The 27,631-nt window shown below is 44.7% G+C and overlaps 1 protein-coding gene across 20 annotated transcripts in view; it reads left to right on the top strand.

Annotated features, from left to right (window-relative positions):
* Positions 1-505: 505 nt before the first annotated feature.
* The window catches only part of LOC123762305 (collagen alpha chain CG42342), a 492,619-nt gene continuing 465,493 nt past the window's right edge, over positions 506-27,631 (top strand). For all 20 annotated transcript variants that reach the window (XR_011228729.1, XM_069325408.1, XM_069325410.1 and 17 more), the window contains exon 1: positions 506-1,112. Coding sequence is in view for 19 of the 20 variants with exons in the window: in XM_069325408.1 (XP_069181509.1) it covers positions 782-1,112 (331 nt within the window). In the remaining variant the exon portion in view is untranslated. The remainder of the gene's footprint in view (positions 1,113-27,631) is intronic.

Below are 27,631 nucleotides of genomic sequence, written 5' to 3'. Positions count from 1 at the left end.
CATGGCGGCTTGGTTGACATTTATTAAAGAGTTTATGAGCTTCGAAACTGCACAACCCCAAGCTTATTATTGTTATAAACAACCTCGTAGGGCCATGGACAAGAGGCGTTATCTAAACAATGTTTCTGCAACCGTTCTTGGCAGATATTTAGACGGCCAGATATTTTTTTTTAGTTGGAGAACCAGTTCGTTTTAATTATGCCTCTTGGAACCCTGTAAAGCAACATGGAAGCTGGTGAAGCATACTCGCCTCTGCTCGCCTCGGCGCCTCGTTCACACTCTACATAGGATAACCTCGTTTAAGTCTCTCATTAATGAATTTTAGCCATAAAGTTAACAAATTGTTAATGAAATTTATCGGAGTAGAGGAAGTTGGCCGAAGTTAAGCAGCTTGGCATTTAAATATTCCATATGAAAAATGTTGTACTCCACCCAGACGTGATGCGGCGGTTTCCAGAGGTCGCTGGCAGTGATCCCCCGGCGGCAGCCTCAGTTGTGATCAAGCAGTGAGAGGGGACGGACGTTGGCCGCTCCTCCGGGCAGATGTGAGCCTCGCATACGATCGCTTCCCTTGTGTCATCTGGCGTTGATGGTTGTAGAGTGTGTTGATTACGAGCCCCTCCGTTACTCTTTCGGCTCGCGAGTGGCGGGCAGTGAGTTTAGTGATCTTTATTAGCCAGTAGTGAGTGACACACATGCGTGACAGTACTTTGGAGATCCTCGTGGAGTGCAGGTTCCACTAGGGTACAGCCAGGAGTTGAAGTCGCTTCCCCCTGGGATTATGGAAAAGGTGGCGGCAGCGGTGACGGAGGGGGACTCCAAGAAGGTCAAGTCCTCCTCCACTTATATACCGACAGGTGGCCCTCGGGGTAGCCGCGTGCCGTGGCTCTCCGCCTTCGTGCTCTTTAGCTTGTCCTCGTGGGGCTTCCTCGGCTGGAGGCACCTTGACCTTGAGTGGAGAGTGGGCCGACTGGAGGGCGAGCTAGAGGCCCGCCTCGAGCATCGACTCCAACAGTTAGGCCTCCAGGTGCCCATGTCCCCACCTACCCACACCAGGGTGGTGAGAGAGGTGTCCAGGGACGTCTCTGGTGAAGGCTGCATGTGTCCACCAGGTCAGAAACTCCTTTTTTTTTAGTACTGTGGTTGTAAAAGTTGTGTGAATGGGTGGCATGGAGTAGAGATAACTGGATAATTCATGTTCGTCGCGGTTAATTCACTAGAGGTACTTACGTTGAGTGTGTCCAGCATGGACCGCATCCTCCTAACCAAACTTCCCTTTGGCTTTTGTTAAGACGATGGTCGACGGCCGTAAACTGGCCCTCGGCCTAGGGGCCCTAGGCTATATACCCTTCTCCGCCTTCACTGTTATTCCACTGTCATTAGTTGAGCACAGCCATTCCCTAGGCCTAAATAGCTCATCTGAATTTAATACTAGTTTTTATAGTAACCTAAAAGGACAGGCTATTTGCTATGTTCAAATTCTTGTAATATCAATTTGCGTTATTAAACACATTGCCGAGATATATGGACCTTCAGCCGGCTGGATAGTGGCCAGTCTGTGATGGTGGGTGGTGCCCGTGGAGTTATAATCCTCACCAAAATAGCTGGATCCTGATATCCTCATAATGGAAATTCTTGTGCTGTATCCATATTTCGCTCCCAGTAGATAAATGACACATGAGATTAAGAAACTCGGTATTGTGAAGACTAATAATAAGCAGCAGCTCCCCTATGATTAATATCTCTATTGCTCAAACAATTATGTATTAGCGATAAGACCTACCATTAATGTATAATGACTTACTGTAAATATATTGCTCTTGAAATAGAACATTCTCTGTAACTAGCTGACATGTAACTATAAGGTGTGAAGGATAAATGAAATTATTTATGTAATCTAAAATGAGGTCTGATAAGACCTTTTATGCCCTCTGTAATGCTTTTGCGCTACCGCTCACAGGATGAGCATGGGGTGCATAATAAACTGGCCGCCTCAGGCGGCAACAATCAAATCCTCATAATGGAACCAAAGTTTGCAAGTGCAGACTACTGATCACATGCCTCTGTATGGCTGACCATCCTGTGTGATGAATTCTTGACACACTCTGTACCTCCCTTTATATAGTCTAGGATAGCTGCACAATGCAGCTGTACCTAAATGTGTTATAAAAAAAGACTGGATTATCCGATTAATGTTTTCGGCTAACCGCGTCAATTTTTGTGGCAGCCTATCTATCTCCAGGCGTTACTGCAGCAGTCTATCTTGTACCATTACCTCCAGCGACTTCCTCGCTGCTCTTACTCTTACTCTTAATGAACTCGCTGCCTGGCTACTGTAATTACTTAACGACACCCTGCAGTGATTACTGTCTCCAGTTGGCGCTGCAGCTGCGGCAAGGTTGGCCAGACTCGAATTACGCTACTCTGCTCTTCTAGCAAGGCACCGCGGGACACTAATTTATATTATTTTAATTAAGAAATATAAATAACTCCATGTAAATAGGCTCATTTGGATAAAGATACTAATAATAACTTTAATTAGTAATGGTAATGTCTTCTTACAGACATAACAGGATAAAACCCACACTTGTGTATATGAAATTTATGTAAGGAATTTACACAAAGTCTTTCGCACTCTCCTAAGGGCTTTGTCAAGGTCTGAGTGTGTGATTAGGTACCTAATCACACACTCAGACCTTGATAAAGCTCTCAGGAAAGTGCGAAAGATTTGGTGTAAAATTTCTTTTATAAATTTCACATATACACTAGAGTGGGGTTTTATCCTAAATAACTTTAATTTTGCAAAACTTATTTTTTTAGTTCGTTAAGCTTTAAAGGATATAAGACCAATAAATATCCACTGTAGTCATTCTATTAATATTTGATATATTCATAAATGCACAGAAATTTCAATAATTTGCATAATTTATAAATTGCTTGCCCATTATACACCAGATAGCTATCAAATCAGGCACAATGTGAGTACAATTTTGAAAAATATCTGGTAATAATTTACTGTTCGAAATGTGCAGTATGTGTATTCCTGGTAAAATTAACTCAATTTGTTGGACATTGTTTTACATTTACATAGGCTGCATAATAAATGAACAATACTAATATATTTACATTGGATGTATAATAAATGAATTATACCAAGTAAACGTAAGCAGTACAGTATTAACAAATTGTACGATTTTTACATATTCGCGTAGATGGGAGGAGTATATAAATTATTCAGTGTTAGCGTGAAGGTGATGTGATACTCCCACCATTTTTTCATTCCATTTCTTTATTGTGCACCCCATACCGATCCCGTGGGCGGTGGTGGAAAGGGTTACAGAGGCACATAATCTGTTCAGGAACTGAACCCATAGCTCGTTTAGCTAAGCAAATGACAGTCTTGTGAAGTTAATTACACAGTTGTTAATATTACATACACATTTACATATATATACATTCATGTACACAAATACATATACATATCAATAATCTTTTTTTATCACAAGTGATTCAGCAAGAGGCTCCCAACAGTCTCTATACAAGGCACCAGTGATATTCTCAGCTCTCACCGTCACGTTTGTCTGAACATCATGACGCATAAGAAATTATTATCACTTTTTTAGTTTTCTGGCAGAATGAATATTATCAGGTTCAGTTAGACCGAGTTCGAAAATTATATTGTTTCGAAATGTGAATATCGTTGGCCGCCAGGCTCACTGCGGCTACGATATTAACATATATTATCCCTATTTATGCCACATTTCCGTTCATAGAGAGTCACGATGGTCTAGCAAAATAAACACCCATTTTGTGTCCAATATGTGCATTTGATTCTGCTCTTTTAGAATACGTGATACCTCTTAGGCTTACGGTACTGTAGTGTTTTAATGGAAACAAATTTGTATTGTGTGTTTCGCCGCTGGCGCCTTTGAACTGCAATATTAAATAAATACTACGAGAGCTTTTGATGGAACTCAGCAATAACCTCGAATTTATTGGGAATTGAGGCGCGAGGGAGGGGTCGGGTGGCCCTCTTTCATTGGTGTCTGGCGTTTGGTCAGACACGGCGAGACTTGAACCATATTGTGGGGAGTACTCCATCCGTGGTCATAGTGGGAACAAAAGATGGGGTACAGCGTGTGTCGGCCGCGGGGTGGGCAACCCAGCCCCATGGTGTCTGTAGGCTGTGTGGTCAGACGGTGTGACCAGTGGAGCGAGACGCACCACACTAACTTTCTGAGAGGTGAAGGTCCTAAGGGGCGATGCTGGTCTCGGGGACCTCTTAACACTCCTATCTTTCCTCTTCATCTTATATAAAAACATTTGGATAACAGTCTGATAACGTCTAACTCAGCAACCCATTTAATATCACTCGTATCGCATTACTCGACGAAAATGTATCGTGGTAAGTTAGCCAGGTATTGAACACCCTAAACCCCTGTGTGTGTGTGTGTGTGCTTGTAGCACGACCTTCATCTATCACCCAAGCTTTGTGAACCACATAGGTGGAGTATGTGGGGAGGAGGGCTTACTACAAGGACACCTCGAACCGGTTTTATTATCTAGAATGTAAGTTTTTATTTGGCCTTGTCCTTCCAGCCTTCATTGTCGGAATTCATACTTTCCGAAACCTCGGCAGCGTCCATCCATTTGTTTTGAGATATGTTACTGTGCAATAAGTCAAGAGCGGTTTTGTTTTTAGGTGAATATCAGGGTATATACTGTTTCTTTTGTGGCAGTACCAGGACTCTGCGAACTGACTTTTACTACTTAACTGTGTAAGTTTATAACTTGGTGTTCGCCTCTAATTACTAAGGTGTGTGAGAGAAATTAAGATTGATTGATTGATGAAGATTAAGCCACCCAAGAGGTGGCATGAGCATTAATAGTCCCTAAGAGAAATTAAGAGCGTTGCGTGTGTTCATGTATGCGTGTGCGTGAGGCGCGCGTGGAGGTCTCTGCCCACGCGTGTGAGCGATAAGAATCCTCGCACGCCATCATTACGCTATCATCGCAAGGCCGGAGGGCGTGTTTACATTCAGAGTTTTCATAATTATGGCCGAACACAAAGATGGTAATTGAATTGGAATCCCCCTGATCCCGTGGCAAGATGAGGGATTTGGAATTCATGATAAGCCTGGCAACAAGACGCCAAGGACGGTGTGTGGGGGAAAAGATAAGGCATTTTGCGAAATTTTGTTTCTAAGCCCTCCCCCCCCCCGTTTTTTTGTATCTATACTGACCATAATTTACTACTACCATTATTGCAATATTGCTTATTCATTTTTTTGTTATGGAATGCCTTTGTATCGTCCTACAGACGGTGCCATGAGGCATCGCGGACCACTTTCAAGTCAAAAGCGTAATTTTTTGTATTTGTTCAGTCTATAATAAGCATATAATATTTGCGTGTATTAATAAATTAAACATTAAGCTGCATCATTCACCGTGACTGTAAATTACTGTGGTTTGATTTCCTCCGTTGTGTGTGTTCGCAGACGGGTGGCCCATATGGATTTAAAACTAGTTAGTTTAAACTACTATTGGCTTATATTTGGCAACATTCTCTCTCAAGGACCCTTCCCCAACTCTGTTTTTATTTTGTAACGATCAATTTGACAACTACGTATTCCGGACGGATTGAGTGATAGAGCTGTTTGTTATATTCGTTTTTGTACACTATTTAAATAGTAAAGTTACAAATATGTATACATTTCGATGTGCTTTGGAAACCTGTCCTCAGTCCAGGTTGGTTAAATCGGTGGCCGACCCCCTAGACACCTTCATCAAGTTTAACATACTGTGTATTGAAAATAGGGTTGTTCTCATATATATAAATTATTATTATTATGTATTAAAGTTCTGTGCATAGTTAGGTGTTTATGTTCTGTTTGCGATTATTTGTATTTGTAGTACGTGTGTGAAGCATTTACAGCGTTGTGGTTCCAACAGAAGTCGTCACAGAACAAAGATTTGAACAGAGGTCGTCAGCGAAGCACTATTCGAGAAATGCTCGAACGTCATTTAGTTGAGTCATGTATAAATCGTTTTTTTATTCATAAATAGGGGGTTTGGCGGCTGGATTAACGAGCATGTGCCCTTTGTTGATGAGGACTAGCTGGTGCTTAATTGAAAAAAAAATAACTGGAATCACACGAGGGTGTTCGTTCACTGTAATGTGTAAGAAACTGTCTGCACCTAATAATACGATGGGAAAGTCTTTGAACATCGACAATCGACTTGAGAATGGTCCAGGACGGACCAAAACGTCGTCGTCCCTTCACCTTCTAGTGTGTGGTCTGGTCAACATCATAGCTTCCTTCATGATAACATTTGTTCTGGTGGGGGTTCACTTACGTGGAACGTAACAGGAAATGTAATGCCTTAACATTTCTGCTAGAATCCTGCTGGTGAGCTTCACATCCTAGTAGTGAAGGCTATTGACAGCTTTGGGAAATAACAGCCGAATCTCCACGACTCAAAGAGCCCAATAGCTGTTTTCCAATTTAGAGTGCTGCGTAATTTCTGCACATATCTTACTTATGACAAAATCTGTTCAATGTTTTACTAAGAATTAATAATCTTGCGAACTCCCAGTTTGTGAAATTTTATCCCCATCATTCCAAATATGATTCAGGAAGTACTGTATAAACATTGAATGGTGGATAAACTGAATGCTGTTTGAAAATTGGTGTTTTAGGCGCCCAAAGTGAATGTACTGTTATTCATGTCAAGAGTACAATTGCACATAATGCGTTAAAGAGAAGCTGATGCAATTTTCCATAGCGGAATTAGGTTTGTTACTGAAACTGTTAGCTCGTTTCATTATTGGAAAACCACCAGCAGAGCGTTGGTGGGTTAAGCGGCAGCTGCTGGGAGCGGCGGGAGACGCGCCGGCCAACCCGACTCTGGTAAAAAGTTGACATATTTTTTCCCTAGTTGCCCGTGCGAGTTAGTGGCATTGAACGCTGTTGATACCTCGGCATTCCTGTCTCCACGTGCTAGTAAAAAGGAAATTGTTAAGCGGCGACTATAAATGACCCAGCGAGGAATTATATTACAACAGTGTGGAAGAGGCCTTAGGGGCGGCCTTCGTTCCTGTCACCCATGATCCATTAGTTTAATATTCTGGAACAGTTTGGGTGCAGTATGGAGAGTGACGGTAGCTGCCCGCTGTTGATATAGTGTGGTGTGGAGGGTGATGACAGCTGCATTGCCTGGAATAAATATGATATGATATGGAGAGTGAGGATACCTGCTCTTCCTTTGATGTAATGTGGTGTGGAGAGTGATGGAAGTTGTTCCTCCCTGATGTAGTGTGATGGTTAATGGTAACTGCTGTTTTTATATAGTGTAACATGTGCAGGTTGACGGTTGTTGATCCTTCCTTGATATAATGTTGAATGGAGGGTGACGATAGCAACACCTCGATATAGTGTAGTGTGGAGTGCAACGATAGCTACTCTCCCCTCGATATAGTGGGTTATAATTTATGACAATAGCTAACCTGTTGAATCTTCCTGAATCGCGACACATTTACAGAGGCAAAGTAGCAGAAGGAAGATCCACTGTGATATGGTACGAACAAGCCACTGGGTACTATTTCAAGCCTGACAAAAAGATATCCAGAGACATTGCGGTAGCCATACACAGACTCAGACTGGGTTACAAGTGCTGCTGGAAGGTAATAAACCCAATAGTTTAAGAGTGTCATATCTGTGGAACAGAAGCAGAGGCGCCACTATTACACTGCTTACTGGAATGTGAAGCAACTGAAGCCCTGCGCATCAAACTAAACACTAGTCCAACGACAGCAACTGCATTAGATGCACATCCCACAGCGACTACAATGATAAGAACAGCCGTTAAAGAATGGGACTCACTAGTGAACATTCTGAACCTACATCCGCCATCAAGATAATTTTATTAAAACACGACTAAAACAGAAGCGAAAAAGAAACAGGGAAAAAGGAGGAAACCCCACCTCCATTTATAACTTTGACCCAAATATCAGAGTAACACGATTATCGCGAATAACCGAACTCAATTACGGGCTCCCCATAGCCCGTGCTACATGGACATTTCGTTCTGAGTAGCTAAATCTAAAACAACAACAACAACAGCGACACAGTTGCTACTCTCGGCACGTGATCTACCACACTGTTGCCATTCTCTCAGGATTTACCAGGGGGGCGCCCCACACCCCCCACACTGAACATCATCCAGCACGCCCAAACTAAGCCATTACCATTACGAGGTAAATGTTGTAATTGGACGTATTCAAGCGAGATCCAATAATTTGATGAATGAACATGGTTGAATTAGAAGCTTATGTATTTATGCTAATCAAATGAGGCGAAGCAATGTACAGTACTTAAATGAATGTATTCGTACACATTTAATTTTGCAATGCTTTTAAAATACTTTATATACGCAAATGAGTTTGCATTTTAGATGCAATATGTTCAGACTACATTTATATTAGGATTTTGTTATCTATTGAAGTGATACGTAAGTTATTTTCTTTACTGTTATAATGTAAGGTTAAAGAAAGTTCACTTGATAATTTATAGGAATGCATATTATATTGTTTGTCTATGAAATGGGGTTTTAATGTTTATGTCATCTCCAGCTCTCTTGCCAGTTTAATGACAGTATGAACGGACATTACATTAAGTACATTAAGAGTACATTGAGGCACAGTTTAGAGACCAGGGATCTTGTAGCCATTCTTTCATATGATTTACAACGTCGGCGCCTAGCCAGGGAATGTGTACACACAACACGGTGTACTGAACAGGGTGAGAATAGCTTGAGCTACCTCATCCTTTTGTCTGTATATATATCCCAATAAGCATTTAAATTTCAATTTAAATTTCAAATGCACATCGAGGCAGGTCGATATCTGGCTCTACGGTGGCTTTTGCTCATTTTCTTGCTGGTGACTGGGTCAACCAGGCTGTTATTTCTTGCAGTTTGGGTCCTGGCATCGTCTTTTGAACTGAAAAAGAATACTGTAAGATAACTTGAAGTCACGAGCAATATTAGAGACTGATAGCTACTTTCCACAGTAGCATGTTATGATGTTACAATATTATTTTTAATGCGGCATATGTTTATCTTGAGCATAGTTGTGAGAGGGTAAAGAGTAGATATTAATGAGGTGTATGCAGGTGACTGGTGATGATGTGAACACATCACTGGTGATGGTGGTGTCGTTTAGTGACTCTTGGTGATTATCATGCCGCCTGGTGATGTTCTCCAGTAACTGGTGATGACCACGTCCCCTGGTGACAGTAAAAGTACTGTCCTCCGGTGATCTAGTTTTGCTCTCTGGTGCTATCCCTAGTCTCCTTGTTCCTTATAACTAGAGATCTTTCTCCTCTATCACCCCCTTCCTCATCCGTATCTTTCTGCTTCTAACATCGATCCCTCTTAACCCATTTTTAATTTCTCCCTTCCATTTTTTACCGCCCTTCCCGGCCAGGTAGGAATTGTTTTACCCGCCAGTGCCTTCACCGTGGAGTGGGTGTAGTGTGAGTGGCGTCACCCCCTCCTCATCCCTCCCTTCCTGTATGTCTGCCCCCTCACGCCTCACTTCTCCCGCCCCGTCAGCAGACACCGCCATAGTTTTTTGCACTTACATCGTAGGGTAGCCTAAGCTATAGACAATTTTTAAATTTTTATTTATACATGTTAATTGCTGCTTCTATCTCAGCGTATTTTAAAAAAACAAAACACTAGCATACTTGTTCCTGGAATAAAATCCTGCAGTTGATTTCTATCCAGGTCCCCCAATTACTGCTTGAGCGTACAAGGGCAGAATAGTGGATAATCTTTTCCAAAATGATCCAACTCTGCATGGGATTGGAACCTTTGGACTGTTATCTGGCAGTCCTTCATGGACGAGTTCACTTGTTTTAATATATATACTGACATATTAACTTTGTGATTAGGCTAGTCATAATTGTTCAAAGCTTCGATGCGAAACATGCCACACACATTCCGTAGAGTACATGCACCGAATAAAATAAAATAAAAATGCAGTACAGTATTATTATGTACAAAAGTTATCATATTTTAAACCGTATGTCGTAATATAACCTATTTTTAAGTGTGAACGATTTTTGTTAGAAAATCTACAATGCAAAATTCGCATGCTATACATAAAGGTAGTATCGTAGCCTAGAGAAAATTCACATTCGTACCTATCACTACATAGCATACGTGTTTTGTTTTGTTTTTGGCTGAACATTGGGCTAGCTGTGTTGTGTCTTTTTTTGTGTCTGTTTGGGTGGGGTTAGCCTAGTGGTTTTGTATTATTTGTGAGGTTACGTTGAAGAATTTTGTGGTGTGCAGTGTATCGTTCTTTAAAGGTGCTGTTGATACTTGCTTGATGGGGTTCTGGGAGTCCTACTCTCCAAGCCCGGCCCGAGGCCAGGCTTGACATGTGAGAGCTTGGTCCAACAGGCTGTTGCTTGGAGCGGCCCGCAGGTCCACTTACCCACCACAGCCCGGTTGGTCCGGCACTTCTTGAAGAAAACTATCTAGTTTTCTCTTGAATATTTTGGATTTATTTTTGTATAATTTATGATGAAACACTTTTGTGCCCTCTCCATTACTATTACCTTCATATCTCTGATTCACTTACATTTCTATTTTCCAGCTGTTTCCTTTCTTCTGTTTCCGTTATCAAAACTGGTTGCCTTTAACTCCTTTGTCTTTGCTTCGTCCAAGCTTGTAAGTTATCATCGCGTAGCCTCAAATTCTTTTATATTTTTTTACCAATTCTGATAAGTTCAACCTGTATTTGTGATGTACTGTTTTATACAAACCCGGTATTTTCTCAGGCTTGTATAGAACTTCAGTAGGGTTGTCAGGTAAGACTACTCTGAATCTATGTTAATGTCTGGAGACGATATTCATAATGTGTCAGTGTTCTTGTGTTCAGGCGCGGGGGTGCGTGTGCCTGCGCGCGCGTGCACCAACCCTCACGCCGACTAGGCTTCCTTTCCCGCCCCTGCTATCTACTCTTCATCGACTCTCCTACATAGAAATATCCCCATACCTTGGGCCTCAAGTTCGCCCAGTAGGACTCCCGCCAAACTACTGTGCATTTGCTCCTACACAACACCCTACGCATCCTTTCCTCGTGTCCATATAATTTGCCCCATGTTGTACATAAATCCATTGAATGAGGTTCCTTGATCTTTGTTCTAGGATACACGATACTACCACACCACACCTACTTTGCGTTAATTTCAGGGATCAACACATACAGAAATCACAATTGCGTGATGTATCAAATGAACAAATCCACAAGGGCCGTGACGAGGATTCGAACCTGCGTCCGAGAGCATCCCAAACGCTGCCTTAATCGAATAAAACATAAAAAAATATGTTTACTCCTTTTGACCATGTCGTAGCTCAGTCGATTAAGGCAGCGTCTGCGATGCTCTCGGACGCAGGTTCGAATCCTCGTCATGGCCCTTGTGGATTTGTTCACAGATCAACATACCCGCGGCCCGGTCTCTGGAGGCCTTCCAGTATTACACCCGTGGCAATGGAGTGGATAGGTGGGTGATCGGGTTTGTTAGTGGATGAAGTGGGTTGACCAAGGAGATGGTTGGGGTTATCTAGCCAGGTGGATGGAAAAGGGTGTTGTGGCCTCGTGGGGTGAGCGGGTAGGTGGGCGGGCGAAGTTTCCTGTACCCACTAGTCCACCACTGCAGTATTAGTCCTCATGACGCCACATTACACCTGGACCATAAAGCTTTCGGGGAATATATTTAATATAAATCCTCTTACAAGTTTACATTTCATGGCTTTGAAAGCAAATTTGTTAATAGACTCAGACGAGGGTCGTCTCTGTTCATGCATGACTGTGGGTTTTAATATAATGAGGGCAGCGTGCCAGGGATATACGTGGTATATTGTGCCACTGGTATACCTTGAGGTTACCTTGAGGTGCTTCTGGGCCTTAGCGTCCCCGCGGCCCGGTCGTCGATCAGGCCTCCTGGTTGCTGGACAGATCAACTAGGCTGTTGGACGCGGCTGCTCGCAGCCTGACGTATGAGTCACAGCCTGGTTGATCAGGTATCCTTTGGAGGTGCTTATAGGTTACATTTATTGTTCACTTCTTTAACAAACGAATCGAGCTACGAAATCACTTGAGCATATTATGCAAATAACTACGTTTTTTCGCTATTTCTGCAAATAAGTGAATATTATTTGAATTGATGAGATCAAACCACCATTCAGAATTCCAAGTGCGTGTGATGGAGTAGGGGAATGTGGAGATGTATAAGCTCACCAGGTAGGTTAGGTATGAAGTAGGGGCTCTATTGCTAAACCTCGCCTCCTATAGATACACTGTTAGGTAAACTTTACTCTTGGCCCGCCTCCGCGTATGGAAATGCGGGGCCGAGGGCGACTTGACACACTCGACCCCCGGCGATATATGGAGGGACTGCAACATACGTCACAGCTTTATGATGGTCTCCCCTGCGTAAACATAGAGTGAGGCGCGGGAGTGAACCTTCACTGTTTTATTATAAAGAATAAAGTATAGCAGTATTTTTTTATTCACCTTTAATTTAGCGTAAGTGTTTATTGGTGGAGAGACGATGTTATATTGTTAATAGTGCGAAAGGTGTTTTTTTTTTATTTTTCGGTCCCGAGTTGGGAGTGACTCACATCTATAAGTCTTAAAATATATTTAACAATATTTTTTGTTCGCTTCTTCCTCTACTTGTTTTTAAGTAATAAATTCCTTCAATTTAAATCTAAAATTACGAATATTGGAAGCATTGGCTTGGTATAACTTTATGGAGCTTATGGAGAATATTTGCCGAGGAAAACACCCGGGGGAAATGAAATGGAAAAGATAGACCAAATAATCATTCTTCAAGCATGCAGGTCGGCGTTCAATTCCCGACCATCCAAGTGGTTGTGCACCAGTCCTTCCCTCCCCGTCGATTGATTGATGAAGATTAAGCCACCCAAAAGGTGGCACGGGCATGAATAGCCCGTAAGTGGTGGCCCTTTTGAGGCATTACCAGTATCAAGAGCTGATACTGGAGATCTGTGGAGGTGCGACTGCACCCTGCGTGACGGGAGATGTCTCCCGTGCCCCCCCCCCCCCGTCCCATCCCAAATCCTTATATCCTGATCCCTTCAAAATGCTATATAGTCGCCAATGACTTGGTGCTTTCCCCCTGATAATTCCTCCCTCTTGACTTGAAGGGATCAGGTACAGTGTTTGTGTGCAGCATTTTCCTCCGAGGTTCTCGGTAAATAAATATTAGGGTTGGCGTGTTGAACTTGAGTTGTAAGGTGGATGTCCTGAGGCCTTACAGAAGAGTGTGTGTGTACCTGGTTCCGTCTTGGAGAAGTGGTCGAGCTTATCATTCGCACTCGTGACGTTTGGTCGTATAGGCGTGTAGAAGACGCGGTGTAATTATTAAGTCCACTTCGGGCTCACCATAGCCCGTGCTACTTGAAACTTTGTGTTCCAGGTAGCGAATCTTAAACAACAACAACAAGCGGTGTAATTATTCTGGGGACATGATTTGCCACTTTCTCTACCGCTTTCTTTGTACACGTACACACTTTCTCTCACTCTCACTCACTCTCTGGGGAAGGAATGTGACAATCGCTGAGTTCTAGTCATATCACGGAGTAAGCTACTTTTTTTTTTTAAGTTTAAATGGCCCGAATGCATTTTAAGGCGTCTCCTGACAATATACCATTAGTTCCACTGAAAATACTATCGTACCAGCAGTGCCTTATCGTTTCTTTCCCCACAGCGCAGGAGCTGTAACTTATCTTCATTAAACATCATATTTATTTCGTGTGGCCCATTGAAAGAATTGAATAACATCAGTTAAGAGGTTCGCTATATATATTCTCTACTCTCATTAAAAGGTTTTGGAGTAGAGAGGACGATGTGTGAGAGAGAGAGAGAGAGAGAGAGAGAGAGAGAGAGAGAGAGAGAGAGAGAGAGAGAGAGAGAGAGAGAGAGAGAGAGAGAGGAATTCGAGCTTATGAATGTGATCCAGGAAGCTGAAACACAATCTGATAATGAAAAAGAGTTATAATTCAATGTTGAAAATCAATTATGCATATGTTGCAAGCAATGATGTTACTGTGCAGTCCTTCCTTATCGTGAAACCTGGGGTGAGGGCAGGTCAAGTGGGGCTGGGGCAAGACCTAATGCCCTCCCCCCCCAAAAAAAAAAATAGTCGTACTAGAAAATGATAGCGATTCGTGAAATTAACATAATGTCCCGTTTTCTGTCCGTGGGTCCTCTGTTAGGTTAGGATAAGCCACTTTTAGTACGACCGTTTCTTGACGTTGGGAACGGTGGCGGGAACGTAGCAATGCGAGTTCGCTCGGCCGGTCGCCGGTCGGCCGAGCGGACAGCACGCTGAACTTGTGATCCTGTGGTCATGGGTTCGATCCCAGGCGCCGGCGAGAAACAATGGGCAGAGTTTCTTTCACCCTATGTCCCTGTTACCTAGCAGTAAAATAGGTACCTGGGTATTAGTCAGCTGTCACGCGCTGCTTCCTGGGGGTGGAGGCCTGGTCGAGGACCGGGCCGCGGGGACACTAAAAAGCCCCGAAATCATCTCAAGATAACCTCAAGAAGATGCTCCTACCTGGTGTAGGGTGTCTGGTGAAATGTTTGAATTAGACGTTTGTGTTGGCGAGGCTGGAGAACTGGTTCCCAGCTGCCTTTAGCAGGTGAGAACACTTATCTCACTCAGCCAGGAGACAGGTGCCACCTTCTGCAGTATGTGCACACTTGCTACTATCGTAACCGCTCTTGTATCTGTCTGTACCTCTGTGTGTACCTGTGTTTGTACCTCTGTGTGTACCTCTGTGTGTACCTGTGTTTGTATCTGTGCCTCTGTGTGTACCTGTGTTTGTATCTGTGCCTCTGTGTGTACCTGTGTTTGTATCTGTGCCTCTGTGTGTACCTGTGTTTGTATCTGTGCCTCTGTGTGTACCTGTGTGTCTTATTATCATGTGCTTTAAAAGTACACCTTCAATACATTTTGTTACATTTTGTTACCGACATATAGACCTTGAAGCCCCTTTTACATCTGGGTAAAATGGGTGCACCTTTGGAGACGAGGAGTCACAATAACGTGGCTGAAAAATGTGGACCAAACCACACACTAGAAAGTGAAGAGACGACGACGTTTCGGTCCGTTCTGGACCATTTTCAAGTCGACTGTGATAATGGTTCTTGAGAATGGTCCAGGAGGGACCGAGACGTCGTCGTCGTCTCTTCACTTTCTAGTGTGTGTGGGGTTTGGGTGTACCTTTTCTCATGTTTGTCCTGGTAATATTTGTGTGGTCCGGCAGGTATATATATCCCCTGAGGCTGTCACTCGCCCTCAAGCACTCCTCCTCCTTCTTCTCTTCCTCTTCTCCTCCTCCTCTTCTCCTCCTCCTCTTCTCCTCCTCCTCTTCTCCTCTTCCTTCTCCTTTTCCTCGGTCAACTTACCCTGGGTAAAAAAAATAACGCTGCATGGATGCACTTGAAACTTAGGGCAGATTGACCCTAAGGATGGCACCGTTAGCCTTTTACTAATTGGTGAATAGTTGCATCAGGTGAAAGGAATTGTTGCTAAAAGTTACTGTCCTGCCGTGTGTGAATGGGTGAGATGTGCGTGTGTGCGTGAGTGTGTGCGTGCGTGTGTGTTCTTCCCGACAACTCTAGCCTACCTGAAACTTCCACCCTCAGCCTCCAGTCCTGCCTTATCTTGATTTGAACACGACCTCTTTGTCCATTTTGTTAATTATCTGTAATAACTTGTACGTTGTTATCATGGCCGTCTCCTATTGCCTTCAATGTGGTGAGGTTTAAGCTCTCACCCGTTTGTTCAGGTTGAGTCTCAAACTGCGACATAGGCTTTCTTATATGTCTCTGAACTTTGTTTGAATTTCACTTTGTGCTTAACGGTATCTGCGTTTTAGGACGTAGTTGAATGCTTGTGGATGCTTGCAAGTATGTTGCATACAGTGTTGTGAAGGCCGTGTATATTCTAAAGGCTACCTGAACATTGCAGACGTTGGTTTGTGACTGATCGCAGACCTCACACACCAGGTGAGGTGTGGTGAACCTCACACACCACTCGAACGGTATTGAGCGTTCACTCAACCAGGTATCAACCAGGTATCAACCAGGTATCAACCAGGTATCAACCAGGTGTGAGGTCTGCGATCATGTGTACGTCCAGATATAATTTTGTCTTACTCCTTAAAAACATCAATTTTCATCGAGTATTGTGTGTGTGCTTAGGTGTGTGGTTGTAAGTGTGGTGGTGAAGGTTTAGGTGGTTGAGGGTGTGTGGGGGAAGAGAATTGGGATACCGAGTGGATGGGGGAAGGAGAAGGGCGACAGGAACTCTTAGACGGAGGAGCTGGTGGGCTGATTACCGATGCAAGACGCCAGTAGGTGATTTGTCAAGGTAGGCGACGAAGTCCATATTGGGCGTGACGGTCCGCACCATTTGTTTATCGGCAGTAGAAGAGGGTTAGGAGCGGAGGGAACATGGTGGACAGGCAGGCAGGGAGGGTTAGGAGCGGAGGGAACATGGTGGACAGGCAGGCAGGGAGAGTTAGGAGCGGAGGGAACATGGTGGACAGGCAAGCAGGGAGAGTTAGGGGCGGAGGGAACATGGGGGACAGGCAGGCAGGCATGGAGGGAGGGATGGAGATAGGTTGGGTAGACGGGAGAGAAGGCAGAGAGACAGCAATTGAGGCAGTCTACAGTAGGTACATATATAGCCTTAGAGGCTACTTAGGAAATCATGGAAGAGAAAGTGTAGAGTGGAAAAAAGGGAGTTAAGATGAAGGTGGGGAGGAGAGGAAGAGAAGAGAGGAAAAGCTAGAGAAGACAAAGCAGAAGATAGGGAAAGAAAGAGAAGAGGAGACAGAGGAGCAACCTTCTACTTTCTCTTCTCCTTTTCCCCTCTTCCTTTCTCATCCATCTCTTTCTAAAATCATTAATTTCTTCATCTTAACTCTCTCTCTCTCTCTCTCTCTCTCTCTCTCTCTCTCTCTCTCTCTCTCTCTCTCTCTCTCTCTCTCTCTCTCTCTCTCTCTCTCTCTCTCTCCTTCCTTCCTTCCTTCCTTCCTTCCTTCCTTCCTTCCTTCCTTCCTTCCTTCCTCCCTTCCTTCCTTCCTTCCTTCCTTCCTCCCTTCCTTCCTTCCTTCCTTCCTTCCTTCCTTCCTTCCTTCCTTCCTTCCTTCCTTCCTCCCTTCCTTCCTTCCTTCCTTCCTTCCTTCATCCCTTCCTTCATCATTCCCATAACTACCAATAAACTGCAGCTGCCAGCAATTTCTTCACGCGTTCACTTATAAGAAGCCCCTGTTTTTGTTGGGAATATTGGGTTGATTCTGAGGCCAACCAGCTAAAAGAGGTTGAGTGCCGTGTGTACAAATGTGGAGAGAATGATTGTGAGTGAGGTTGACAGTGACAACACCATCCCGTGAGTTGATATATATATATATATATATATATATATATATATATATATATATATATATATATATATATATACGCAGGAATTGTCGCCAGAGGGAGATATGGTGACTTGAGGGGTTTGGGAGCCTGGGACATATGATTCTACCCCCCTGTGTTGTGTTTTGGGTTCAGGAGGGGTGCGATGGTGGTTAATCACCTGATCGTATTGATCCTGGTTAATCATGTCATCATTTTGATCCTGGTTAATTTTTCTCGTCATGTTGATCCTGGTTAATCATGTCATCATCTTGATCCTGGTTAATCTTCTCGTCATCTTGATCCTGGTTAATCATGTCATTACCTTGACCCTCGTTAATCATGTCATCATCATCATCATCATCATCCTGGTTAATCGTGTCATCATCTTGATCCTGGTTAATCTTCTCGTCATCTTGATCCTGGTTAATCATGTCATTACCTTGACCCTCGTTAATCATGTCATCATCATCATCATCATCATCCTGGTTAATCATGTCATCATCTTGATCCTGTGTTAATCATGTCATTATCGCGATTAATTAATCTGGATTAGTTAATCTGTCATGTTGGTCCGGATTTATCCATGTGTCGTTTTCATCTGGATTACCAGATGATTGATTCAGTCAATCAATCAATCAATCATCTCATAACATACCAGTGACTCGGCCTGATCAGGGATAATCAGTTGGTGATCCTGGCATACCTCAGGGATATGCCAAACTGGTATTGTTTTGGATAAATATAACTAGCATACAAATTAAAGATGAATATTTTTTGTATATACACGAAATTATGCATTGCTACTAAAATAATGCTAATAATAATAGTATGAATTTTTATATGTACCTTACCTTGAGGTTACCTTGAGGTGCTTCCGGGGCTTAGCGTCCCCACGGCCCGGTCGTCGACCAGGCCTCCTGGTTGCTGAACTGATCAACTATGTATCGAATATGCAGATATATATGACTAAATATATATATATAGAGATATATTAAAATAGATATATGGCTACAATAAGTAATTGTTTTGAGCCACGATTTGTCAAGCATTTACCCAACGACTTGCGAAATCTGTACATCTTTCATCGATCATATCTTCTCTACCTTGTGTAGCTTCCGGGGTTCAACAGCCCCGGGGCCCGGTCGTCAAACAGGCCTCCTCGTTGCTGGACTGGTCAACCAGGCTGTTGGACGCAGCTGCTCGCAGCCTGATGTATATGAATCATAGCCTGGTTGATCAGGTGCTTGTCAAGTTCTCTCTCTTGAACACTGCGAGGGGTCGGCCAGTTATGTCCCTTATGTGTAGTGGAAGAGTGTTGAACAGTCTCGGGCCTCTGATGTTGATAGTTCTCTCTCAGAGTACCTATTGCATCTGCTTTTCAACGGGGGTATTCTGCACATCCTGCCATGCCTCCTGGTCTCATGTGGTGTTATTTCTGTGTTCAGATTTGGAACCAGTTCTTCTAATATCTTTCACGTGTAGATTATTATGTATCTCTCGCCTACAGATTTAGAACTTTTAATCGGTCCCAATAATTAAGATGACTTTAGAGTGAATTCTAGCGGTAAAGATCTTTGCACGCTCTCCAGGTCAGCAATTTCTCAGGCTCTGAATGGGGCCGTTAGAGTGCAACAATATTCCACCCTAGAGAGCACTAGGGTCTTATCATGGCGGCTTTGTTTACATTTATTAAAGATTTTATGAAGTCCGAAGCACTACGAGCTTGTTTATAACAATAACCTTAGGATGGGAATGTTCAAAGCTCGTGAACTGTTTAATAAATGTAAACAAAGCCCCCCATGATTAAGAAAAGATGTACAGGTTTCGTAAGTAATTGCGTAAGAGTTTTGATGGATCTTGGCCCTGGGTCATTTCAATAGCAAGAGGGAGAGACGCGTGGCGCCAACGATCACTCGTATAAACAAGATAACATTGGATGCATGTTCACAGCTGGCTAACATAATGACAGCCTTGAGGAACATGGGGGCAAGGAATCACTGAGGGAACTGTATGCCACCTGCCACCTGTATGCCACCTGTATGCCACCTGCGTCATGCCACAGCTATGTAGATGCCAGGAACCTGCACCTAAGATTATACAACACAATAGAGAAGGCTTACCACAAGGCTGACAATATAATTATGAGGAAGAAGTTTGAGAATAGAATATAGAATCTGAATCTCACGCCACTAAGACGAGAGACTTGTTTGCAATATACAAAATACTCAGAAACACATAGAAGTCCAGCTCGTAACATGTAATATAAACAGAGTGAGAGCTTGTAACATATAAGCTACTCAGAGACAGGGGGGAAATCTTCTTGCAATAAAAGATACCGGATATAGAACAAACCTGTTTACAACATCTAAGGTACTCAGAGAAGATCTGATTTATTGGTGTAAAATACCCACAGACAAGTAAGGTGGACAATGGCAACTTTGTCATGCAAGTCACAGAAGGGAACTAGAATATCAGATGTACCAGAGGAACGTCAGAGAGGGTGAATGGGCAGGAAGGTACAAGAGTGGGTGAGTGAGAGTGAGGTGGAAAGTGCATGAGTATACTGTAGGTGAGCAAATGAATAATTGAATAAGTTTGTGGATGAGAGTGTGGGGGATAGATGTGAGAAAGAGGATTGGGAGTGAGTGAATGAATTAGAGATTAACGACCGATTGAAATGAGTGAAATAATTAGATTGTAGGTGAGAGAAGAGGTAAATGCGTGAGAGCGAGAAAGAGAGAGAGAGAGAGAGAGAGAGAGAGAGAGAGAGAGAGAGAGAGAGAGAGAGAGAGAGAGAGAGAGAGAGAGAGAGAGTGAGAGAGAGAGAGAGAGAAACAGACAAAGAGACAGGCAGACAGAGACACGGACCAAAATCCCACAACGTACTGCAAGTAAACTTTAGGCTTTTTATTAAAACTTTTATCTCGTTAACTGACCAGACTGTTGCTGCTAGTGGTGTGTGTTTGCTCCTGAGAGTGAAAAGGTGCGGTTACTGGGTGAATGGGGAGGGTTAATTGCCTTTCTTACCCTTTCCAGTAGCAGTTCTTGCTCTAAAAAATCGTGATTGTCACGTTAACGATGGGGAAGTGTTTTTGTGTAAGATTTATCGCTGCCTCTGCCTAAGGGGGCCTCGTAGCCTGGTGGATAGCGCGCAGGACTCGTAATTCTGTGGCGCGGGTTCGATTCCCGCACGAGGCAGAAACAAATGGGCAAAGTTTCTTTCACCCTGAATGCCCCTGTTACCTAGCAGTAAATAGGTACCTGGGAGTTAGTCAGCTGTTACGGGCTGCTTCCTGGGGGTGGAGGCCTGGTCGAGGACCGGGCCGCGGGGACACTAAAGCCCCGAAATCATCTCAAGATAACTCAAGATAGATACCTTCCAGTTGAGAAATATGGAGGGAGGTGTTTTCCCTCTCGGTTTTCTCCTCTGTTCGTTGATTCTGTTTCGCAGTGTTTTGTTTCCTCTCCGCGGTCACTTGCAGTGCACAAAAGGCATCGTGCCCTGCTTTGTTTGGTATGTTGGCGGTCTTGACGGGGGGGGGGGGGGCGGCCCAGTCTCTCTGTTCTGGCCGCCTGATTAACAGTCTGATCAACCAGGTTGTTGGTCGACGCTGCTCTCTAACGTGGGAATCACAGCCCAGCTGATTAGGAACCCTCTCGGGGAAAGAGAGCTTTATTTTGATTTTTGATGATCATCAGTAAGTTTCTCTGGCTTCGTAAAAGTCATCATTAATGCTGAATATTCGTCTCGCTGTTGGGATAAGTTTACCATCTTGGCTCGAGCCGCCACCCGGAGGAGTCATACGGGAGAGGATAGATCTATATATCACAAGAGGACCACAGGGCATGGAAGCACCTCAAGGTAGCCTCAAGGTAGTCTATCCCCCAACTTTGCTCTCTGGCACCACTAGTATTACCGACGAACGCTCTGTCACGTGTTGACGTTTGTGTTACCTGGTTGATACCTGGTTGATGGGGTTCTGGGAGTTCTTCTACTCCCCAAGCCCGGCCTGAGGCCAGGCTTGATTTGTGAGAGTTTGGTCCACCAGGCTGTTGCTTGGAGCGGCCCTCAGGCCCACGTACCCACCACAGCCCGGTTGGTCCGGCACTCCTTGAAGGAAACAATCTAGTTTCCTCTTGAAGATGTCCACGATTGTTCCTGTAATATTTCTGATGCTCGCTGGAAGGATGTTGAACAACCGTGGACGTCTGATGTTCATACAGTGTTCTCTGATTGTGCCCATGGTATATCCTTCGGTGATGTGCTGGAGCGTTGAATATAATCGATTGTAAATTGATTTCCAGAGATATAATTTTTCCCTGTCCTTTACTTTGTCCTAAACCCCACCCCCCCCCCCCTCCCCTTCACCTCATATAATTTGTGTAACCCCTCTTATATCCAAAGTATGAGAGATTGGTGAAGAATGTCCCCTATCTTTTAGAACGAGTCTTGTTGTTCAGCTGAGCCACAGAGCTCTGTCTCCTCCAGTTAGACGATTGGGAATTTAGGCCAAGCCTAGTTGATATAATATTGAAGTCATACATCACACTAATGAATAATGAGCGTCTGAGTGACCGTTTTCTTGAAAGTTTCATGGGTGGTCGTGTCGAATTTATTTATCCCATCATTGTTCTTGCTTATTCTCTTACCTGCTGCTTGTTGGAGCTTCCTTCTTTCTTCGTTTTAATCTCCCTTCTCCATCTTTAACTCTTCCTCTTCCTCAGTTTGATCTCTTACTTGTTCTTGTTCTAAATCATTCTCCTCCAATTTTCATTTTTCTTCTCCGTTCAACTTTACCTTTCAGCTACTCTCTCTCCTCTCTGGAACTGTCAGCATCGGGTGGTGTTCACGCTCGACGTTTTGGGGGTCTCTTGTCAGGTGTACTGAAGGGTAAACAGGCTCCAGTGTGTGTGTTTGCCTGGAGCGTAACTGGGGGATGTCTTCAGTGTTGCAGGGGCGGGTGGGAGGCTAGTTCTGTCTTTACCCTCCTCTTGGGACCCTATTCCGGTCTCAGTCTTCCTCTTGGGAGGCTATTTATCTCTATCCTCCTCTTGGGAGCTTCAACCTGCCTCTATCCTCCTCTTGGGAGCTTCAACCTGCCTCTATCCTCCTCTTGGGAGCCTATTCCGGTCTCAGTCTTTCTTTTGGGAGAATATTTCTGTCTATGCTCCTCTTGGGAGCCTCATCCTGTCTCTATCCTCGACTTGGGAGCCTCATCCTGTCTCTATCCTCCTCTTGGGAGGCTATTGCTGTCTCTATCGTCATTTTGGGAGGCTATCCCTGTCTCTATCGTCATTCTCAAGTGGATTGTGAATGGTCCAGGACGGACCGAAACGTCGTCGTCCCCTTCACCTTCTAGTGTGTGGTCTGGTCAACATACTTTAGCCACGTTATTGTGACTCATCGCCTGCATATGGATTTCCTACTGAATGACCTGAATGGTCTTCCAACTGGAAGGTTCGCTCAGGTTCGTCACTGTGGGATCTTAGCAGGCTTTCCACTCCAGGATCCTAGCAGGGCTGCCACTGTAGGATTACAGTAAGTTTCCCACAAATTTAAGCTAGTCTAGTAGGTTTCCACTGGATGAATCTAATAGGTTTCAATTTTAATCTTATGTTCCGTATATATTATATTTGTACATCGTGAGCCCATCCTTCCCCTCCTACAGCTCTCTCTCTCTCTCTCTCTCTCTCTCTCTCTCTGTCTCTCTCTCTCTCTCTCTCTCTCTCTCTCTCTCTCTCTCTCTCTCTCTCTCTCTCTCTCTCTCTCTCTCTCTCTCTCTCTCTCTCTCTCTCTGTCTCTCTCTCTCTCTCTCTCTCTCTCTCTCTCTCTCTCTCTCTCTCTCTCTCTCTCTCTCTCTCTCTCTCTCTCTCTCTCTCTCTCTCTCTCTCTCTGTCTGTCTGTCTCTCTCTCTCTCTCTCTGTCTCTCTCTCCCTCTCTCTCTCTCTCTCTCTCTCTCTCTCTCTCTCTCTCTCTCTCTCTCTCTCTCTCTCTCTCTCTCTCTCTCTCTCTCTCTCTCTCTCTCTGTCTGTCTGTCTGTCTCTCTCTCTCTCTCTCTCTCTCTCTCTCTCTCTCTCTCTCTCTCTCTCTCTCTCTCTCTCTCTGTCTGTCTGTCTGTCTGTCTGTCTGTCTGTCTCTCTCTCTCTCTCTCTCTCTCTCTCTCTCTCTCTCTCTCTCTCTCTCTCTCTCTCTCTCTCTCTCTCTCTCTCTCTCTGTGGTGTGTGCAAATGCGTAATGAGAAAGCGCTGTGGATGTTTTTTTCCTGTGGTGTGTTGCTATCTATTAGGTTGATGCACCCCATCGTGCTTCATCTTGCTTTATGATCATAACGTATGTGTTACATGCTATCACGCGGCTTTATGGACCAGCAGACGCATCCTAGCACGTTTCGTCTGGCTTCCTGGGTCATCGGATGCATCCTAGCACGTTTCGTCTGGCTTCCTGGGTCATCGGATGCATCCTAGCACGTTTCGTCTGGCTTCCTGGGTCATCGGATGCATCCTAGCACGTTTCGTCTGGCTTCCTGGGTCATCGGATGCATCCTAGCACGTTTCGTCTGGCTTCCTGGGTCATCGGATGCATCCTAGCACGTTTCGTCTGGCTTCCTGGGTCATCGGATGCATCCTAGCACGTTTCGTCTGGCTTCCTGGGTCATCGGATGCATCCTAGCACGTTTCGTCTGGCTTCCTGGGTCATCGGATGCATCCTAGCACGTTTCGTCTGGCTTCCTGGGTCATCGGATGCATCCTAGCACGTTTCGTCTGGCTTCCTGGGTCATCGGATGCATCCTAGCACGTTTCGTCTGGCTTCCTGGGTCATCGGATGCATCCTAGCACGTTTCGTCTGGCTTCCTGGGTCATCGGATGCATCCTAGCACGTTTCGTCTGGCTTCATGGGTCATCGGATGCATCCTAGCACGTTTCGTCTGGCTTCCTGGGTCATCTGATGCATCCTAGCACGTTTCGTCTGGCTTCCTGGGTCATCGGATGCATCCTAGCACGTTTCGTCTGGCTTCCTGGGTCATCGGATGCATCCTAACACGTTTCGTCTGGCTTCCTGGGTCATCGGATGCATCCTAGCACGTTTCGTCTGGCTTCCTGGGTCATCGGATGCATCCTAGCACGTTTCGTCTGGCTTCCTGGGTCATCTGATGCATCCTAGCACGTTTCGTCTGGCTTCCTGGGTCATCGGATGCATAATAGCACGTTTCGTCTGGCTTCCTGGGTCATCGGATGCATCCTAGCACGTTTCGTCTGGCTTCCTGGGTCATCGGATGCATCCTAGCACGTTTCGTCTGGCTTCCTGGGTCATCTGATGCATCCTAGCACGTTTTGTCTGGCTTCCTGGGTCATCGGATGCATCCTAGCACGTTTCGTCTGGCTTCCTGGGACATCGGATGCATCCTAGCACGTTTCGTCTGGCTTCCTGGGACATCGGATGCATCCTAAGAAAAGCGTAATTTAATGGCTCGTTAGCTGCAACAAAACATGTATTAACTGGTTTCCTCGAGTCATTCTAAACATCCTATCACATTTACCATGGTCCTAGGTATCATCAGATCCATTCTAGGGAGTTTGATCTGCCTTCACTGGCAATCAGCTTTTTTTTAACCATGTATACAATGCAATGAGTCACAATAACGTGGCTGAAGTATGTTGACCAGACCACATTAGAAGGTGAAGGGACGACGACGTTTTGGTCCGTCGTGGACCATTCTCAAGTCGATGAGAATGGTCCAGGACGGACCGAAACGTCGTCGTCCCTTCACCTTCTAGTGTGTGGTCTGGTCAATGTATACAATCAATAGATGCATGGTTTAATGGCACACGCTAATAAAAGCATCCTGGAGCGTTTTGTTTTAATTTCAGGGGTCAATAGACGTTACACACAGAAATCACAATAGCGTGATGCGTCAAATGAACCACAAGGGCTTGCTCTCGGACGTAGGTTCGAATCCTCGTCACGGCCCTTTTGGATTTGGTCAATAGGCGTATCCAACGCTGTCTTCACGGGTCAACAGATTCACCGAAATGCGTTTTATCTTCACGGGTCAACAGATGAATTCTAGCACATTTGATATACGTTAATGGGCCAAGAGCGCGTTTACCTACCGTTCAGGGTGACCGAACACAATTTAGCGAGTTCGGAAGCCCCTCGTAGTCTCAGACACATTATAGTGTTTCAGTCATGACACACGAGTCATCACAGCCCAAATCCGGGTTTGTGGCCGGCAATCAAAGCGCCAAAATGAACAACAGCGCGATGCGGGGTGAACCCCCTTTTGCTTCAAGAGCTTAAATCCCGTTTCATGCGCGGCTCTCCAGCGGCAAAAGAAAACGGGTATGTGTGTGGGGTTGGAGTGGGGGGGGGGGTGTGCCTTTCCTTCAAGAACAGGTCCTGAAGGTCACACGAGGAGCTCCTCACGCCCACCCCCACAACGCTCAAGTCTGCTGCCTCTGCTCCCGATGGTCTGCCCTGTTTTGCTCTGCTGGCTCTAGGGGGGGGAGGATGGTAAGGGGATTGGGGGGTAAGGGGATTGGGGGGAAGGAAGAGCGCTGGAGATATCTTTCGAAAGGTAAACATTAATCTCGCGGTGTTTTGGTTGGGTTGATCGAAGTCCAAGCTTTTTCATCCTCTGCATTGTCCTTGTTAGTAATTATTATTATTAGTAGTAGTGTTACGGTAATCGTGAAGGTCGTTAACGTCTGCCGTGTTATTTGAGTCGTCGACACTTACCTTCACTACATCATCAACTTCATCAGTATCTTCAGTCATTATCATCGTTACGCGACTCGTATTCATTGTCGTCATTATATGGATCACAGTTAGGCGGCTCAATCATTATCATCATTATTATATTGATCACAATTATTATCATTAAGGAAAATTAATTGGAGTAATGAGGGGGATTCGAACCCTGAACCCAAGCCATCTTTGGACTACGACACACAATCATCACAGTAATCATCAGAGGTATTATTTGAATCACCATACTCACCAAAGGTGATGAAAGTCCAAACTACCAAACATGTTTAGCTAACATCACAATTGTATTAAACCTTCTTCTTCATCCTGATGCGTCTGTTCACCTAGCAGTAAATAGGTACCTGGTAGTTAAGACAGCTGCTTCGGGCTGCTTCCTGGGGTGTGTGTAACAAAAAGGAGGCCTGATTCGAGGACCGGGCCGCGGGGACGCTAAGCCCCGAAATCATCTCAAGATATCCTCAATATATCTTCACTATTAATATCACCATGACCACAATACTACCTAACTACCTACCACTATTATGACAGCTGCTCTCTCCCTCTACTACCCCAACGACCGGTAATAGTGGTAGTTGTAGTGGTAGAATAGATGGAGAAACTCCATCCCAACACCTAATTACACCAACTATTGAGAAAATGTGGGGAGGGGCAATGGAATAGGATCGAACTGTCATCTCTTGTTCATTGTCAACGAATTGCGTTAATATTTCCTCATAAATATCCCCCCCCCTTCCCCTTCGTACACCATCATAACTAACCTTTGTTGCTCGAAGATCAACCACCACCATTATTACTACTACGACACCCAACCCAACTACCACCACCACTGCTACCACACCCACACCACTATCACCACCACCATTACTACACGTATACCAATCCTATTAGTACCACTACAACCCCACAACAACCACTACCACAACCACCACTACTACCACAACAACCACAACCACCACTACTACCACAACAACCACTACCACCACAACAACCACTACCACAACCACTACCACAACCACTACTACACCCAGCAGTGACGGTGGCCGGGTGTAAACACTTGGGTGTCGCGTCAGACACTCAACACTGTCTAGATGCCAAAGCAGCCGACGCTTCTCCCACTGATATACACTGTGTGTGTGAAGCCTCTTTGATGATCACCACTATTATTGTCTTAACTTCTGGTATGTTGGTGGTGTGTGGCGTTGATGCGGGGGCCTTGACTAGCTGTGGTCATGATATGGGGTCTTGACAAGCTGTGGCGTTGAAGGGGAGCCTTGACTGTGGCGTTGAAGGGGAGCCTTGACTGTGGCGTTGAAGAAGTTACTGAACGATCGTGGTGTTGATGCGGT

This window comes from Procambarus clarkii, chromosome 2, assembly GCF_040958095.1.
Source record: "Procambarus clarkii isolate CNS0578487 chromosome 2, FALCON_Pclarkii_2.0, whole genome shotgun sequence".
Classification (NCBI taxonomy): domain Eukaryota; kingdom Metazoa; phylum Arthropoda; class Malacostraca; order Decapoda; family Cambaridae; genus Procambarus; species Procambarus clarkii.
This window is presented reverse-complemented; position numbering and strand designations above follow the sequence as displayed.